General features: G+C 46.9%; 1 protein-coding gene across 1 annotated transcript in view; it reads left to right on the forward strand.

Moving 5' to 3' along the window:
- Positions 1 to 604: 604 nt before the first annotated feature.
- Positions 605 to 19,688, forward strand: part of VWDE (von Willebrand factor D and EGF domains) — a 36,904-nt gene continuing 17,820 nt past the window's right edge. Inside the window, 13 exon segments of the mRNA XM_031940284.1 lie at positions 605 to 670; positions 777 to 1,022; positions 2,148 to 2,438; positions 5,447 to 5,710; positions 6,917 to 7,006; positions 7,345 to 7,480; positions 9,372 to 9,589; positions 10,638 to 10,711; positions 12,294 to 12,564; positions 14,143 to 14,351; positions 14,575 to 15,509; positions 16,021 to 16,157; positions 18,637 to 18,792. Coding sequence (XP_031796144.1) covers positions 605 to 670; positions 777 to 1,022; positions 2,148 to 2,438; positions 5,447 to 5,710; positions 6,917 to 7,006; positions 7,345 to 7,480; positions 9,372 to 9,589; positions 10,638 to 10,711; positions 12,294 to 12,564; positions 14,143 to 14,351; positions 14,575 to 15,509; positions 16,021 to 16,157; positions 18,637 to 18,792 — 3,093 coding nt within the window.

Consider the following 19,688-nt stretch of genomic DNA (forward strand, 5'->3'; position numbering starts at 1 on the left):
GCACATTGAGTAGAGCACTTGGCCTAGAGTCAGGAGATAGTTGCTATTTGTATGACTCTAGGCAAGTCCCCCCCTCCTCCCCCCAGCCCTGTTTATCTCAGTTTCCTCATTTGTTAAATGAGAGTGATAAGAGCACCTGCTTCTGGGGGATCAAATCAGCAACAAAAGCTCAGTGCTCTGCAAGCCTAAGAGCACTCTGAAAATGTTAGTTACTACTCGGATGGATTGTGACCCCCTGTGTCCCATCCCCCCACCCCCAGTCGGGCCATTCCCACCTTCTCTGTCCGTGTCTTTGTTCTCAGGGCTGTCCCAGGCTCCTTCCCCTGCTCTCCTGGTGCTGTGTGACCAACACAGTCCAGCCCACACTCAGCGCCGTGCACACCTCGCACCTCTCTCCGACAGCCTCCTTTCATCTGCTTCTGTCCAATTCTTCCTTGGTGAGACGCTGTAGTGACTCCAAGCTGCCATGTACCTCCTATGGCCCTTTGGGTAGCCCTCATCCTCACTGTTCAGGGCCATGGTTCTCTAGTGCCAAAAGCCACACAGTGCGACAGGCACATTACCAATGATAGAAAAGGGGGCCTTTATTTCAGGGAGAAGCCTGATGTCCGGACTGACCGGCGACTGGCGGGCAGTCCATGAAGCTGGTCCCTCAGTCCCTGTGCCCTGGGTAGTGCCTGAGGATGGGCCGAGAGCTGGAGGAGGGCAGTGGGCTGGCAGACCTTTGGGAAATGGCCCCACACCGTTAATGACCCTGAAGCTTCCCCTGAAACCAGGGCTCCTTCGCCATGTGTCCGGAGGCACACAACAGACTGCGTTTTAAGGGTTCCCCTATATCCCTAGCTCAGGAGTGCTCTCCCGGAGGCCACCAGATCCTGCAGAACCCTCGGAGGAACGTGGCTTTTGATGTCTCGGGAGCGCAGCCGCCCACAGAGCTGATTTGTGACCGCTCCCTCCGCCCAGGGTGGTACCGCTTCCAGCTCTCGGGCAGCCCTGCAGAGATGCCCACCGCCTGTGTGAAGGTACTAGCTCCCTTTCTCTCAGTGGCACAGAAGGGCTCCTGAGGGTTCTTGGGGCCCAGTGAAGCCCTTGGATTTCTTGGGCACAAAGATGGGGCAGGAGGGAAGGGATGAGATGCTGCATGCTAAGCAGGATGGCCAGGAGATTTTTACAGTGGGAGGAGACCATAAACCCAACCCAAGAGTCTCCGCTCTCCTGGGAAATGCCTTCTACTGGGCAAGCGTCCACCGGGGCAATGACGATGGTGGGCTGCTGTTGAACTGTTTCCATCAAGTCTTGGTGACCCCATTTTGGATTTTCTCAGGAAAGATACTGGACTGTGTGTGTGTGTGTGTGTGTGTGTGTGTGTGTGTGTGTTCATTTCCTTCTCCAGCTCATTTGACAGGTGAGGAAACTGAGGTAAACAGGGTGAAGTGACTTGCCAGAGTCACACGGCTAGGAAGTGTCTGAGGCTGGATTTGAACTCGGGAAGGCGAGTCTCCCTGAGCCAGGCCCAGCTCTCTGTCCACTGGGTCACCCAGCTGCCTGTTGCTGAAGCCCAATAATCTGTGACTCGGAAGCCATCAAATCCCATCTCCACATTTCACAGATAGGCAAACTGAGGCACAGAGAATCACATTTTATTGAAGCCCAGAGTGGGATTCTGAGGGAGATCTTTATAGAAGCGACCACATTTCGCCCCATTCCTTTCTTCTCCCTCCCCATCCCCTTCTGCACGAGGTCTCCATTCAGAGAATCAGGGCCATCCCACTGGAGACCTGGAGACCTTAAATTGTGCCTGCAGCTGATTTGGAAGGAACCCCCCTCCCGACTTGGAAGGACTCTCATCCGCAGGTGCACCTGGCTTGGGCCGGCGGGGCCTGGAAGGACACATTAAATGTGCCATTAAGTACAGGATATGCTGCAGTACTTGGGGCGTTTGCTGCCCCCGGCTCCAGGACCCCCAAAGCTGGGGACCCCAGGGGGGCAGTCCTTCCCTCCCCAGCCCCCCCCACCGTGGGGTGCCCCGGCCAGCTCTGCTCCTGCGCCGGGCACCGTGGGAAGGGCAGACCCACTCCGCGACCCCCTTGGGACAATGACCGGAGCGCTTCCCCCCCCTTCACGCCTGGGCCTTTGCTCCTGGACAGGCGGGCCGCTGCGGCACCCAGGTCCCTCTCTGGCTGTCCCTGCGAGGAGGGGAGGCCCCGCCGCTGCCCGGGGAGACCACGCCGCTGACCGCCTGTGCCTCCTGGGACTTCCTGGGGGCCGCCCAGGACTGCTGCCTGTTCCGTGTTCCCGTGACCGTGAGGAACTGCGGCCCCTTCCTAATCTACTTCCTGCAGCCCACCCAGGGCTGCATGGGCTACTGCGCAGAAGGTGAGGGCCCCCAGGCCTGCGGTCAGGGCCGGGAAACGGCCGCAGATGGCCAAGGGGAGCGGGTCCGGCCCTGGGGGGTCCCGGGACCACCATGGGAGCATGGCCGGGGGCCGCGACCCCAAATCCAGCCCGCCCCCCTCACTGATGGGAGAAGGAGCAAGATGTGCGCCCGGGTGCGCACGTGGTGCAAGAGCCCGGGGTCAGATCCGGAGCCCCCAGGGCCGGCAGATGCAGGGGAGGGTTCCCGAGTCCCGGGTGGGGACCGTGCCAGAGAGCCGATCATATGCCGGTGACCTGGGCTCTGACAGGGTCCCCGGCTGGGGTCTGCGACGTCTGTGGCTGGGGTCTGCAGGGTCCCCGGCTGGGCTCTGACAGGGTCCCTGGCTGGGGTCTGAGACCTCTGAGGCACGTTGCCACGTCTCGGATTTCCTTCCTCTGATTTTCCACTGGAGGGATGAATGAGAGGGGGGGGAGTAGGTGGATGGATGGATGGTGGGGGAATGAGGGGATGGATGAAGAGAAAAAAAATCCCCAAATGGTTTTTGATGATGACCTTAATCCAAGACTCTATTTTGCATTCTGAACTGCTCTAATGAAAGTCTGAGCTACTCAAGGTGGACTTTCTTTTGCTAAATTGTCCAGTGCAAAAAGGTTTGTTTTGTAGATTCCAGATTCTGAGGGGTAGGACCCGGCGTTCGATGCCTGGCGGGTTCTGTCCGCAGTCTCCGTGCCCGGGGAGCCGACTGGTTCTGTTTCTATTGCTTGGTTTGGGGGATGGAAAGAATAATTATACAGTAATTTAGAAAATCACTGAAACGCTGCAGAAATGCTCCCTGCGTTTTGCCTTGTCTTATTCCCCGAATTTTCCCAGAGCACATCGTTTGGTCGTCTAACGGGAGCCATCTTGCTACTGGAACATGCTTCCATTTGGTGGCAAATGACTGTGTGGAAAGGAAAGCACTGAGCTGAAAAACCGAAAGCGGCTCCTGTTGAAATGTATTTAAGGGATGTGATTACATTAGAAAGGGAGAATCTTTGAGGTCCTCTCTTATTTTCCTTCTTTTCTGGAATTTTGGACATGTACATTTCTGCATTTCCTGCATTTTTTTTTCTTATGGTCAGGCTTGTAATGTGTGAAAGCACAGAAATCCTTGTATCCCCCTCCAACACTGTGCACCAGCTCAGCTTGCTTTTCTTTTCTTTTTTAAAACTACTTCTTACTTTTTATTTTGAATTCAGATACCAGAATGCAAATGCCCTTTCTTACATACAGGACAACAGAAAAGAGGATGGTTCACATGAAAATACAAGTACATAAAGCTCACTTGTCCTTTTCAAATATAAAGTTCAACCTGTTAACTTTCAATCTGTTCTGCTTGTTCTTCACCTTCTTTCTGGTCATTTCTCTCCATTTTCAAGAGGATGTCTCAGTGACTGATTTTCATTCCCTCCCTCCCTCTCTCCTTTCCTCCCTCCCTCTCCTTCTTTCCCTCTCTCCTTTCCCTTTCTCCTTTCCCTCTCTCCTTCTTTCCCTCTCTCCTCTTCTCTTTCCTCTCCTTCCTTCTCCCTTCCCTTTCTTCTCCTCCCCTCCCCTCTCCTCTCCCTCTCCCCCATTCTCTTTTATCCTCCCTCCTTACTCCATTGGAGGTAACATACACACAGGCACAGACTGAGATGTGATGCATCTGACCCAGGACAGAGAGTTCCCTGTCTGGAATCACCTGGACTCCCTGGAGTTTCCTCCCTCTGGATTGACTTTATCACAGTCTGGGCACATGGTGGGTGTTTAACAAACACTTATTGACCAACAGGGGATGAGCTGAGGGAGCCTTAAGGGACTCTTGTTTCACGTTCTCAAAGCTCCTTTAGTAGACTGAATGAAAACGTCCTTTCAGCTGCTTCCGCCCCACGTGGCCAGCCGGGGCCGAGGAAGCAGAAGTCGGCCGTGTCTGTGAAGGTGTGGACGGCAGCCCGAGCTTGCTCTTGGGCTCGGCCACCTTGACCCTTGGCAGTTGATTTGCCGGACGGTCTGAGGCTTGGGCTCGGTACCCCGAGCCTGGCCCAGAATGCCCGTACTTAGGGATGGCTCAGATCTCCCAGAAGCATGTTTCTTTGGAGCCCATAGGCACGAATCGGTTTTTCCCAATGTTTCACAAATCCGTATGTTTACAACCACCTCTCAATAAGGCCCCTGTTCCTTTTCTTAAATAAAACAAAACGTGAGGCTCCTAGAAACCTCCCAACTCTGGATTCGCTTCTAAATTTGAAACTGTAAAATCCTGCTTCAGTTTCCCGGAGGTAATGAGAGTGCACGCTCCTGTGACCCTGCCACAAAAGACAAGGCCCCACTGTTTCTTAGCATTTCATTAAAAAACTGGCCCCGCTCTTCAAAAGAACAGTTCTTGTAACCCAGCATCCTGGTGAAATAGTGCATCGTGGGCTTGTTCATTAGGAGACTGTTCCCTTGGCGAGCTGTGGAACTGTCATGGTTCACAACTGGGGAGGTTTTATGACTCTGGGCCATCCTTCGGAACAATATCATTGCTCCAGAAGACAGAAGTCACTTTAATGCTCAGTCACTGAACTTCTCATGAATGGAAACAATCAACATGCATTGCCGGTAGTTAACCGTGCTACCGTGGTGCATTGCTATTGCATTGGCATTTGAGAGGAAATCCGTCAAAAAAGAACATTTTCCATCTTGTTGAGGACTAGAAAATGATTTTTGAATTTTCTGAAGGTCTTCTATGGCAATGAATTAGGCTGGCACTTGTTTCCTAGGACCCTCGAGATGTAGGACAATGTTTTCTATTCCCATGTTTTAATTGCATGGAGATAATGTTATTCAGAAAAAGTCCTGTAATTGAGTTAGATCTTGCAGCAGAGTTCCCCCCCCCTATTTCTTTTTCTTTTCTTGTTTTTGTTTATTTGTTTGGCTTTTGTTTGTTTTATTTGTTTTTGTTTTTTGTTTGTTTTTTTGCTGAGGAGTTGGGGTTAAGAGGCTTGCCCAGGGTCACACAGCTGGGAAGTGCTGGTCCTAATTTTTTGAAAGAACCTAAGAAATAATGAGATGTTTCTCCTACTAGGTCCTCCTGCTGTCCCATCACTGCCCTCCCCTCCAGGAGCCCTAAAGGTTGAGCTCAAGTGGATTGCAACCAAGATCTTTCTCCAGTGCACCTTTGAGGGGTCCCCCACAAACGGCTCCCTGGGATTTGTCATTACCTGGTCCAGACTTTCATCAGAAGGATTCAGAGAGGAGCTGAAGAAGGAGATCACAGTCGAAGAGTCTTCTCTCTTAGAACTTGATGGCATAAACCTTAGACTTGGAGACAGGGTAGGTTCGAAGACTGGACTTGTTCCAAATGTAATTTCTTATGTTATTCAAAAGATGGGTCCTTGTCCCCAGCACAGAGAGCGTCTGTAGAGGATGTCATCATTTTGGCATCCACAGCATTTCTAGTCATAAATCTCTTTGAATATGTACAATGGTCAGTATCCACAAAATCCACCTAAAGGTCTTTGTGAATCCTTTTATCTTATGTATTTCAAACATACACACATACATGGTATCACTTCTAATTTTCACACCTTTATTTGAGATGCATTTTATCATGCATTTGCTGACATCTTCTTTTGTTATTCAGTTGGGAAACACTCATGTACTTGGTCAGAAAAGGTTTGATTGGAGGGAAACAATAACTCTCAAATATTGGCTTCTAAGGAACCAGTGGGTTGGATGAGCATTAAAACAATTAAGTATGGTTGTTCATTTTAAGAAAACAAACCTCATTGTTATTTCTTGACCACAAAAGTCAAGATTTTTAAGGGGAAATCCAAGAATGTTCATGACCCCTTTCTTCTCTCAAATAGAGAAATTCTAAATCCGGGAAGTATAGATCATCTCATTCCTGAAGGACCTTTATATTCATGAGAGCTTAAAAAGTAATCTTATGTGTTACCAAAAACACATTTTATTTTTGAAGTTTTACTTAATCTGGGAAATTTTCTTTCTCCCTTCCTTCCTTCCTTCCTTCCTTCCTTCCTTCCTTCCTTCCTTCCTTCCTTCCTTCCTTCCTTTCTGTGGCAATTGGGGTTAAGTGACTTGCCCACAGTCACAAAGCTAGGAAGTGTTAAGTGTCTGAGACCGGATTTGAACTCCGGTCCTCCTGACTTCAGGGCTGGGGCTCTGGGCTGACTGTGCTATCTAGTTGCCCCAATAATGAAGTATTTCTGAAAGTTTCCCTTATGAAATCCATATTATGTTGTTCTTTTAATCCTTTTGTGCTTTTCCTGGAAACTTCCTTGGATTTCCATGAGCAAAGGATTCCTGTCCCTCGATGGCTGTCAGAATCCACTCACAATGTACAAGTGGACTATGAGCTCTTATTTTTAATCTTGTTTTCCCATCTCTTTTCTTGGAATACACCCAAAGATAAATTTGGTCCTGGGACAGTCCTGTGATCATTCTAGAAAGCCAGTGTCCTGGTAGATGAAAAAGTCCTCCAGGATTTTGTTGCCAAGACAATAATTTTTCCTGTAGATTTTCTGTGGCGTGTCTGCCTTTTTCCGGGAGAACCCCGACATACAAAGTGCAGTCATCCAGAGTAAAGAGTTCTTTGCCGGCATTAAGGTACGTGGAGGGTAGAAATCTGAGAGTTGTCAGGAGTGAATGAGGAGGGCTGAGTGAGGAAGGAAAGGGAGAGTGGGAAGTTGGAAGCTTCTGTGAGCTTCTCCTAAGGATGCTGCCTTGGGCGTCGGGAAACCGGAGTTCAAGTTCTGGCATTTGGGTCACCGAACCTTTAGCTCACCTGCTTCACAGTTTCCTCCTCTGTTAATGGAGTAAATAGGAAAAATATTTGGGGCTCCTGCGGGGAAAGAATCGATCACAAGGTAGTAAACGAGCAATGGCTCTGCAGCAGGCACCCTACAGCTTATATTTTCATCATTCCCATTTTCTTCCCACCCCAGCTCCAGCCAGAGGTGAGCACTGTCTCGGAGGACGGGCAGGAGCACCAGCTGAGGTTAGAGAGCACAGTTCCCATTCTTTGTCCTGAACCTGGCCAAGGATGCAAAATCTCCCTGACGTTGAAAACCATTGACCAGGGTAAGAACATTTCATTGGTGGTTGGGTCACAACGTCCCACTTGTGATGTGTTTCCAACAGCCAGAAGTGGACAGTGGTCACTGGGGCAAAACTAAGTGAACTCAAAGGGCTCCTCGCCCCAAATGATGGGGTTCCATGGTGTGACCTCTGGGTACTCCGGGGCAATACCAACATGGCTCTACGCCCTTTAGGGCAGCTCAGTTTCTGTATTGCAGAAATTTGGACTTTTCTGTACCAGGTGATTTTGAAACCCTTGGTAAAAAGGGCACTGGGGGTTCAATCCGGGGATTATATGCCAAGGGCTGGAAGCTGTTTTCTCAGAAGACCCATTTAGGTGATTTTTTTTGTTAAACAATTTTAAGGACTTTTATAATCCAATAGAGACTTAAGTGATCAGAATCAAATGAACAAAATTTGTAATAATACTTTAAACATAAACAACATTTAGAACCATAAGATATAAAAATACAATGGTTTAGGTGATGATTCTTGTAGACTGATAGATTCCAACTCCATGGGTCTTTCTGTAAAGTTAGAGCCTCCTGTTCTACCCACTCCCACGGGGGCTGGCAGGCTGAGAGCACTTCCTGAAGCTCCCTGTGCTCCCCCACACTGCAGCCATTGGAAGGTCAAGGCCCCCCCCAACACTGCTCAAAGTGCTCTCTGTTCGCTTTGACTCTAAAACCTGAAAATGTATTTTTTTTGATAGAAAAGGAATTTTATCCAGAAGAAAGCACGTCTGCGGTTTTAGACGTTCACCTCTGGACTTGGCACAAGGGGGTTGGCAGTGAGCCCTTGCCTGGCATCTCAAGGCTGGGGGGAAGCGGCTGGGGAGAAGCAAAAATGCCCACCAGCCATGAGTGCAAAGTCCTAGTCACAGGTTGGACAATTCCCATGTACCGAGCAGTTCTGGCCCGATGTGAATGCAGAGCACCTCACCCTTGTAGACACTTAGGTGGTACAGTGGATAAAATGGTGGACGTGGGGTCGACAAGTCCCAGGTTCAAAACCTGTCTCAGGTGTTTTCCTGGCTGTGTGAAACTGGAAAAAAAATCACTTAATCTTTGTCAGCCTTGGTTTCCTCATCTGTAAAATGGGAATAATGATAGCATGTACCTCACAGGGTCCTGAGGATCAAAGATCAAAGTACGTTAAGCAAATGTTCAAGTGTTCTAAAAACGTTAGGTGTAGACATAGGCAATGGTGAAAGTGGGCAGGGGAGGTACCTTACCTCTCTCTTCCTTTCATTTTCTCTTAGTCCCTACTTCCAGACATGGGCTTAGCCAGTGAATTTGTCTTCACCTCCAGCACACGATTACAAGCAGATTGTAACTGAATGGACAATGGATGAACTTCCCAAGTCATTCTGATATTGTCTCAGAGCGGATGAGACTTGGGGCTTTTCTGAATGTTCTTTTGTTGCCAGAATCTCCAGAAAGGTTGAGAAAATAAAGAGTCTTGCTGAATATTTTTTATTCCCCACTATAGAATTTTACCCAGGTGTATGGAGAGCTGGAATACATTAGATCATGACTTAGACAGAAAAAGCCTGTTAAAAATGGAGCTGAAGATAAATTCTGAAACAATTTGGAGGTATCAGTTTGTCCACCCATTTTCCTTCATGATATACTCGGTGGGGAAGTTGAGGAAGGTCTGCCGACAATAACCATGAGCAGTCAAGACAAGGAGGCCATTTCTTTAGATGGATCAATTCCAAGGGAACTCCTTGAACAAGCTTTGTGGAGTAAGGTGACCCTCTGGAAAGAACAGAGATGCTTTTCTGCCCCAGATCTGGCCGCTGGTCGGGGGCGCTGACCAAGGTGTTGATCACAGAATTCTTTGCCATGTGCGCATTCCCTTTTTCTCTCCTTTTCCCTCCCCGCTATGACAGGTAATGGACAACAAGGTTTCAATTTGGCTCTTTCTCGTTGTCAAGTGGAACTTCCTGAGACGACATCCTGTGAGAACGGAACTTGTAGCCGGGCGGTCATTTATTTCACAGCCATAATAGACTTTTCACGAGATGGGGACAGAATTTCTGAGATTGCGGTGGAACCCATCGTCAGTGAGAACTTCCTGTGGAGCAGCTACATCCCCGAAAGCATACAGGTGGACATGCAGCCAAGACATCTCTAGAGAGACACTTGTTCTTCTCATAAAACAAACACACATACACAAGGGGAGAAGGGGGGACAGGGAAAAACCAGCACCCATTAGGCAGACCTCGCACCCGCCACTTATACAGGACATGTGGGTCCCTAGTCTGAGCCTGCCTGTTATTCCACAGAGAAGTCTGGGTCCCAGAGAAGGACCACTACCAACATAAGGTGACACTCAGGGTCTCTTAGGATCCAGAGGAAAACACTTCCCCAAGCCATGGCTCCAGATTTCAATATATTTGCATACAGTGACTCACAATATCTCCTTTGAGTTCCTAAATATAGCCATTACTTAACAATATGGGGAAAGAAATAATTGATGATAAAATCACAGATACTCATATATTGAAGCAAACTGCCCTTGTTTTAATATATTTACAATTAGTTGTCAAATTCTCATTTTTGGTCTATAACTAGGTAACTTTGATCCCAAATCATAAAACCATCTTAGTTGCCATATCTGTAGTATATGATAATAACAATGATTTCAATTACTCATATACTGTTAATATATTAAATAGTATGTATTACACATAATCATAATTTAATAATATAGCTAATATCTAAGATTTCTGAAGCACTTTATATAGGTCATATGCATATAGATACATGTCTTAGGGACATGACATAACCTGTCACAGTCAGAAGGGACAGAACTTGCTTGTCCCATAATTCTTAATCAGATTTGACCCTGAAACATTTTTTCAATCATAAAAGTTTCTTTTAAAACCCTGAGCAGGGCTGATTCAGCTACAAATTGGAAGAGATAGCACATTACAGATGCATAAATGTGTATGAATTTAATATGGTTTGTGATTTCCGGTTGAAAAAAGCTGCTTTATTTTCAAATCATTTTCTGTGGTATTTTAGAAGGGATGTGAACAATAAGAATAATAATTCAAACAGAAAATCAATTTTGTGGAGGGTTTTGGATGATTTAGTTTCTCATAAGACAATGAGCAATGACACAATTTGCTTAAAATGTTTTTGCTTTCCAGATCAGAGTAAAGGATCTTCCCACAGCCAGTTGCTATTCGTTTACTGATCCTCACATAATTACACTGGATGGAAGGTAACCTTTTATTTATTTGTTTATTTTTGGCGGATGTGGTGGAGCAGACTGAGTTGTGAAGCTGAGGGGGCCAGCAGAATTGTGTAGTGATTTCATGTGTAGATCCCCTCCCCATCTTTATAAATCACAAAAAACTCAACAGTCAGCGGGGACATATTTAAGGCCACACTAATTTCTTATAGTAGTTGTATCCTTTTAGTTTTCATTTTTTTCCTCTAAAATCTTTATTTGCATTGTCATGAAGCAATGATGAGGTCTGTTTCCCCCGAATGAGAATTCCCACATAAAATTTCACTTACCAGAAAACAATTCTCACTGTGCTGTTGGCCTCCTGCCAGCAGGCCACAAGGAACCAAATGAATGTAATCTCCTGTGCTTTGTACCAGAGGAACGCTATCTACTAGATGTCTTCGGGTTATTGGAATTTTATGCAAGGGTGGGTGATGGGATTGCTTAATGTTCAGAGAACAAAATAGGAAACTCAGCTTCTTCGGTGTTTAAGCAGAACTTTAGAAATCACAGTGCTGACCGTGGTTGGATTTCTTCATAAAAAAGAGTAGTTATTTGCCTTTACAAAGTGAGAGTGAAACTCCATGGGAAGGAAAATGGTCCTAGATTTGAAGTCTCAAGGGCTGGGCACGAACCCAGCCCTGTGGCATCTTGGGCAGGTTCCTTTCATCTCACCAGGGAATGAGGAGACTGCCCTAGATCATCCCAGGGACCTTTGTATTTCTACACTCCATCTTTGCTTGAAATTTCTCAGCTCTCACTTGTCCCAGAGAATGGCTGGGATCCTCAGCCAGGGCTGGGATGCCACAGCAGGCAGGGCACGAGTGCCAGGGATACCACGCTTAGCCCACTCTACAGTTGGCAGCTATAACATGGCCAAATTTCATTGACTGTTAAAGATTCAAAGTGACTAAAATGATCATGTCTGGGTACCTGGATGCGGGACAACTCCAGAAATAGGGATACTCCAAACATTCAAAAGCGCAAAACATGTCTAGAAATGGCACCATACATAAGGACGCTGTTTAATTACCAAAAGCCATTTTTTTTCCTTATCATGATAGTTGTGTGCGTGGATGCTCTCTGTATATGTGTCTGTGCAGGGGAAAACTCTAACAATGCAATGATGTTTTCAGATAAATTTATACAGGGTAGGGTGACTGATTATTTGATATTTATAATCTAGTTTGTGTGTGTGTCTGTGCAGGGAAAATTCTAAATGCAATTACATTTTCAGATAAATTTATACAGCGCAGAGTGACTGATTATTTGCTACTTATAAGTCAACAAGCATTTATTAAGCACCGAGGATATGCCATTTGATGGGGATACAAAGAAAAGCAAAAGACGGTTCTTTCCCTCAACAGGCTTACATTTTAATGGCTATATTACTGATACAAGAATTTGAGCAGAAAGTAGAGATCATGACAACTTCCTAATGTTTTAGAAAGAAATACTAAGACCCAGGGAGGTTAAATAATAATTGAGATTTTCCTCAATCTGAGTAATATCTCCATTAATACTTGAAGATACAACTGTCTTCAGCCTAAACCTTTCTCTTCTTTCATGAAAGACATTACGAGCACTTCAAGACTGGAACTTTTGTGCTCTACAAGAGCGTGTCCCGAGACTTTGAGGTCCACGTTCGCCAGTGGGATTGTGGAAGCCTTCACTACCCAGTGGCTTGTAACTGTGGCTTTGTGGCCAAAGAAGGCGGTGATGTGGTTGCGCTGGACATGTGCAGCGGCCAGCTCCATGAGTCACAGCCCTATCTATCTGTGAAGAGCAGAGACCCCGCCAGCAATGTCAAGATTAAGGAGTCTTACTTAGGAAGAAAAGTCACGGTATGTAGCAGAGGGATTTATTGTGAGGATCTTCTCAAACGACATCCTCATTTTTTGGTATAATCGGTGATTTCATACCCAAAGTCTTTTCTGACTTTAAGATAACATACATCAAAAAATTGTTCTATTGGTCTTCAGTCCAATATCAAGGGCAAAATTAATTCTGCTCTTCAGAAGCATTACTTCGATTTCCTACAGATATTTGTATGCTGGTAAAACTTGAATCAGAAAAAATCAACAACTGCTGTGTTTGAAGTAAAAGAAAGGGCTTCTTGCTAGTGAGGATAGAAAAATGTTGAAATTAGAATCTCATAACTACTATGTAACAGATCAGAATGATATGAGCAGAAGGTTAATTTGGTAAATATTCTTCGATTAGCATTCATAAATATTTTAATTATGGTATAATATTGACACAATATCAGAGGCTTTGATGGGACCATAGTTCCTTCAAAGAAATTCAACTCATTATTTACCTATTAGTTCCTACAATGTGTGAGGCCCTAAAAATTATACAAAGGAAAAGTAGAAATTATTCTTGCCTGCAAAGAGCTTCCAATCTACAGAGACTGACATTCATTATGTTCCTTTTATCCTTTCATTTTGCATGATTCTTTCCCATGTTATTCCATCAATCTAGCAAAAACATACTAGAAGCCTTTCTCTGGCTTTTAAAACCTATTTCCTAGAAGTCATGCCTTCCTGTGTATGAGGCCCTTTCTGATCCCTCTGGCTGTGTCTCCCTGTCCCCAGATTTGTTTTGGACATATATCTTTACCTGTTTGATATTTCCTTCTATAAAATGAAAATTCCTTATGGGCAGAGACTGACTGATTTTGGCTTTTTATCTCTTTAGTCAGCTCAGTGCCTGACACACAATAGGTGTCTAATAAATGCTTGTTGGTCGGTACCAGTGCAATTCTGGGGCTGGCCATCTCTTCCCATTCACCCTTTCAACAGGACCGATGGTCTCCTCCTTCAGTCTTGCATGTGCAGGCAGAGTCTTTTCTTCCCCTTCTTGGGCACAAATCATTGCTAATATACAGCAGCCATCTTACATGCTTCCCATGCAGCTTCTCTCCCTTGCCCGCTGTTCACTTACAATTGTGAGTCATTCTATCTCTTGATTCACAATATTATCCAATATTATCAGGAGATTATTAGTGTGAAATGTGCTTTCACAGCCAGATAGGGAGAGTTATCTTACAGAACGCCGTCATTTTAATGAGGATCAATACTTAAGGAGGCAACTGGGGATCAGTGGAAAGAGGGACCGGGTTTGAGATCAGAGCTCGAGTTTGAGTCTTGACTCGGCCATTGAAACACCAGGTCTTCTTCTTGGCTCCGTCCTCCAGGAGGAAAACAAGAGGCTTGGACTAGATGGCCTTCTGCCTCTAAGCCTGGGATCTGTGCGCTTTCCTTTTAAATGACCCAAAACATGAAAGTGCCTCGTGGCTAAATACGGAGGCAAAAGCAAACCGGACTCCCAAGGGTCACCCTTTATCCATCCCGTGGGCTCCCGTTGATTTTTTCTCTTGCACTTCTCTTACTTGTCTGCTTCCGCTCCTTTGGGTCCAGGTCTTCTTTTCTTCCGGAGCCTTTGTTCGCGCCGATCTCAGTGAATGGGGCATGAGCCTGACGGTCCAGTCTCCCGGCTCGGACTACGGGAGTACCCGGGGGCTCTGTGGCACCTTTGATGGAGACCCGGAGAATGACTTCCATGACCAACGGGGCTCCCCCCTCAAGGAGCGCCCCGATCCCTACCTTGCTTTTATCAGTGAGTGGAGGTAAGGCCAGTTTCTCCCCCATTGAGATGTGTCAGTGAGAATTTGAATAGCGCCAAGCTTTGCACCTCGCGAATGCTCAACCAACGCTTCCTTCTTAGCCTTTAAAGCTCCGGCATACTCTGTGTCGCCCGTCTCTGCACCCCCTGTTGTTCTGCAGGGGACCCATCAATAAACAAAGAGTTTTCATTTTATCCTGTTATCTTGCATTTCTATCCTCCGAAAGGCTCTCCCCGGGAAGGAGTATGTTCGATGAACTCCCGCGTCCTCTGAAATCTCCTGGAAAAATCTCCTACTGCAGCTGTGCGGGAGCCGAGGCCGGCTCGCCGTGGGTCAGTGCTCCGGGCAGTCCCTCCCCGTCGGGGGCCGCTTCGGGCTGCAGGGACGCCGAGCGCGTCAGACGTCCTTCCTTGATACCAGAACTGGACGTTGCGATGGACGCCGACGGGCCGAGCAGAAGCTTCAGGAGGCGTTCGTTGAAAGAAGAAAAACATCCAGGTCCCTTTTTTCCAAGCCAAGAAAAATATGCTCATCTCACAAGAGGGGAGTCGGAAGGGGCCATTGGCCAGAGGAACGGCAGAGGGAAGCCGGCCCCTTTGGAAGCGGGGGACCCCCCTCCCCGAGAAAGGCCGTCGGCCCGCAGCAGGCAGAAGAGAGAGCATCTGCGGGGACATCTCCCTGCCTTTTCTGTCCCCGATCTCGGCCCCGCCGACCTGGAAGGCCTAAGCTACTTTTTCCCCGAGGACCACGCTGCGGACGCCCAGCCAGAGCCTGCGCCCTCGTGGCCCACGCCGTCGGGGCTGACGGAGGCGCGGGTGGGCGAGGTCTGCCGGCAGAGGCTGGCCAACTCCAGCATCGGGAGGGCCTGCGCGGGCTTTCTGGGCGAGAGGCTGGACAGCGCGCTGGCCATGTGCGTGAAGGACGTGCTCCTGAAAGACAACCTGGGCTGGGCGGACGCGGGGCTGGCGCTCCTGGAGAACGAGTGTGAGAGGAGGGTCCTGCAGGAGGGAGCGCACAGCCCTGAAGGCGACGGCCGGGCCCCTGAGGACGTGCTCCTGGCGCTGAGGTGTCCCGGTTTGTGCAGCGGCCGCGGACAGTGCATGGAGTGGGGCTGTGCTTGCTCCCAAGGCTTTAGTTCTTTCGACTGCAGCGTCTGGTCTGGTAAGTGAAGGAGCGGGGGAATCTGCGGCTTTTGTCCTTTGGCATCTTGAGGCCATGTGTATGTGTGCACTTACATGTATGTGTTACATGTGCCAACGCATCTGGCACCGTGGCTGGCATTGGTCAGGATGTGGCCGATGGTCACTCAGGCTGACCGATAGCCCAGCACCCGCCCTCCCTACGGCGTCCCCGGGGGTCGTTGTTTTCCCTCAGCCTCTTGGCTCTGGGCTCTCTCTGCCTGGGAAGGAAGAACATGAAGAGGAGGCTTCTCAGCAGCCACAAAGAACAAAGACGTACCCAGGGAGAACGCCGCCCTGGCGGTGCCCTGGGAGCCCCCTCCAAGTACGATTCTCACCATTTAGCAGATTTTAGGAACCTAAAATGACAAGATCGGCCCCTGTTTTCAATAAAGAATCCACATTGTTTCAGTCAAGCCCCTCAAAGTGTGTTTCTCCCCAGAGTACAGATTTTTAACCTTTCCACCGATGCTTAACATACTTCTTCCCCCAAGACCAGGCCCCGGAAATCACCGAGCTGGAGAACGCTGGCTTGTGTGACATCCAGCTCAGCGGCTGCACCGCGGTGAGAGTTTTTGGCCACGGATTCAGGGAGTCCCGAACCCCTAAATGTGAAGTGACCCCGCAGCAGGTAGGCCGATGACCTCTGGTACAGAGAGCTGAAGAAGTGGCGGGAGGTCTCCTCTTCCCAACTCGCTCTTTCTTCCCCGGGCTGCTAGTGTCCTCCCTCCCCTAGTACATCCGGCGTCTCCCAGTCAAATGTCGGACTGTGTCCTTGGCACTTAACCCAGCGCTGGATAAATGCTGATTGACTGGAAGAGGCGACTCTGGGCTCTCAACAAGACACGTCCAATAACTTCTGAGGTTTCCCCATCTTCCCCGGCTCACCTGATTCCTTGCTCACATCCCATTCCTTTTATAAATTTAAATCTGAGAGGCTGTTGTTTCCAAGGGTGACTTGATCGTTAAGATATTAATGGCTTAACATTGCTCTTACTTATCCATTGAATATATATTCATTGAAGCATGGACAGTTAGGGTTAGAGTTTAATAGAGAAGAGTTAGGTTGGAGTTTTGACCTACACAGCCTTAGAGAACTAAGCCAGCAGTGTTTGGTAAAAGTCCCAAAGTGGTAAAATTTGGTCTACTGCCAGGGAAAAAGAATCCTAAAAAAGCCCGAGCTCTGTCCAAAAATGGGAGGTAGGAAATCTCCAAGTAAGGGCTGGCCGGCCATTTTGGGGGCTGGTCCATTGGTTCCTTTTAAACTGTCTCTGGCTTGGACTAGCTGGTCTGTGAGCTCCATTCTGACATTCTGAAATCATTTTCTCTCTCTCTCTCTCTCTCTCTCTCTCTCTCTCTTTTTTTTTTTTGATTTTTAATTGAATTTATTAAATTCCTTCTGTATTCTTTTTTTTAAATTATTTTATTATTTTTTTATTCAATAACCTTTTATTTACAGGTTTTATGTATGGGTAACTTTACAGCACTGACAACTGCCAAACCTCTTGTTCCAATTTTTCCCCTCTTTCCTCCCACCCCCTCTCCCAGATGGCAGGATGACCAGTAGATGTTAAATATATTAAAATATAAATTAGATACACAATAAGTATACATGACCAAAATGTTATTTTGCTGTACAAAAAGAACCGGACTCTGAAATATTGTACAATTAGCCTGTGAAGGAAATCCAATATGCAGGTGGGCATAAATATACAGATTGGGAATTCAATGTAATGGTTCTTAGTCATCTCCCAGAGTTCTTTCTCTGGGCAGAGCTGGTTCAGTTCATTACTGCTCCATTGGAACTGATTTGGTTGATCTCGTTGCTGAGGATAGCCAGGGCCATCAGAACTGGTCATCATCTAGTATTGTTGTTGAGGTATATAATGATCTCCTGGCACTGCTTGTTTCACTCAGCATCAGTTTGTGTAAGTCTCTCCAGGCCTTTCTGAAATCATCCTGTTGGTCATTTCTGAAATCATTCTCAATGAATCAAGCCAACCCACTGTGTTCCCCATAATAACAATATACAGCAAGAAAGGCTGTTTTTGCACAAAAACAAATAGGTAAATAAATAAGTAAATAAGAACAATAATATTTAGAGACTGTGCCCTTACAGCCTGTGTGAATAAACCCTGAATTTGTTAATTTATGACCATTAGAAGATGGTGATGGAAAGACAGTCGTGTTCACAATGTTAATTTGAGGCAGTGTCCCTCCGGAGAGTGCACATGTCTTAATCTTGGCAGGACCCTCCAAGTGACGGCAGGCGCCATATTAGTGCCTTGTTAAGCCTGAGCCCAGTGGATTGATGCCCTCTGGGAAGGTACGCGAGCACTGATACTTTCTGGCCTCAGATCACTGTCACTGCCTTCCTTCCAGGGAGATTTCTTCCTCTTTTAAGTCCAAGGGAAGTGGAACAAAGAGTGGACATTGGTGTAAGACTGGGATCCCCCAGTCTTGGCTGCAGGACTGCAGCCCAATCCCATGTGCACTGAAAAGGCACGAGGTCTCACCCAGGGTGGTGAAAGGGATTCACTGTCTGCTGCGTTCGTTGTCCAGTCCCATTTCACATGGCTTCAATAATCTGGCGCTTCCACTGTGGCTGTGGTCAACTTTGTGCTAGCTGGATTTTCCTAGTCTTGGGGCGGGGGGAGAAGCTCCAGTGGGACTCAGGTACCCAGCTGTTACTCAGCTGTTCATGGGGGTTTCATCCCTGTGTGTTAACAAAGCTGTTGCCCTAACTCAGTCTTTCGAGATGACTCTGCCCTATGCCTTCATCATCATCAAAGTGCTTCGATAAAAAGTGACCACAAATTACATCAAATCTTGTCAAACTAGAGCAGTCCTTTCCACCGATTAAAGGAGAAAATTGCCACCTCAGCAGTTTTAGAAAGCATCAGATTCCCTGATGTATCAAAATGATTGATTTTTATTTCTTGATATAGATTGGAAAATAAGGTTTTAAATGAATATATATTTCTGGACATAACGTGCCATAACCAATGTAAAATCTTTTCAATTTAACAATTTCATGAAGTAAGAATTGATTCTTGTTGGAATTTTTCCATGACTGAAAAGGAGAAATGCTGTGCTTTCTATTTCTTTAGTATAACGGTAGCCAAGGGATCCCTGGAGCACCCGTATACACAGATGTCGTCTTTCAAAACAGCACAACCGTCACTTGTCGGCTGCCTGCCCATGTCCAGAAGTTACCCACAATGGACCAGTGGGGAGATGGGCCAATTGTAAAATGGCAAGTCAAGGTAAAAAGACAACCACAAGCAAAAAACCAGATTTCTCTTAAGTGAATCTCTGGTAAAACAGAATCCTTGACAAAAAGCTAATCCACATCCATCTTTTTAAAATAAATTTTTTTCCCCAATTACATGTAAAGACAATTGTTAACATTTGCTAAAAAAATTAAGAGTTCTGGGGCAGCTAGGTGGCACAGTGAATAGAGCACTAGTCCTGAAGTCAGGAAGACCTGACTTTTCCTAGCTGTGTGATCCTGGGCAAGTCACTTAACCCCAATTGCCTCAGGGGAAAAAATTAGTTTCAAATTTTATTCTCCCCTCCCACACCCCCCTCCCTGAGACAGTGAGCACTTTGATAAAGGTCCTATGTGTGCAGTCATATAAAACATATCCATATTAGAGATGTTGTGAAAGAAGGCACAGACCCAGAGGGAAAATACCACAGAAAAACTACAGAAACTGAAAACAGCAGCTTCTGTCTGGATCAGTTTTCTCTTTAGAGGCAGAGAAAATGATGGGAGTCCTTGGGGAGGGGCTTGGATCTCGTTTTGGGAAGAATAGCCAAGTCATTCGGAGTTGCTCATCTCACAAGGTTCTGCTCCTGTGTATGCTGATCTCCTGGTTCTGTGCATTTCCCCCTTGCATCAGCTTTTCCTGAGAATATCGTGCTGGCCATTCCGTATCACGTGCTGTTCTCTTACAATCTGTTCTCCTACCACAACTGTTCCAGCCATTCATATTCCCCATTTGGTGGATACACACAAAAAGATGCTGTGAATATTCTTTGGCACAAATAAGGTTTTTTGAAAAGCCCAACGCATTTCTCTGTAAAACAAACCGTGTGTGGTGTTTATTACTGGGTCAGGGGGTATACAAGTTCCGCTGCTTGTGGGGCACAGTCCCCC

The sequence above is a fragment of the Sarcophilus harrisii genome, chromosome 5, assembly GCF_902635505.1.
Source record: "Sarcophilus harrisii chromosome 5, mSarHar1.11, whole genome shotgun sequence".
NCBI classification, from domain to species: domain Eukaryota; kingdom Metazoa; phylum Chordata; class Mammalia; order Dasyuromorphia; family Dasyuridae; genus Sarcophilus; species Sarcophilus harrisii.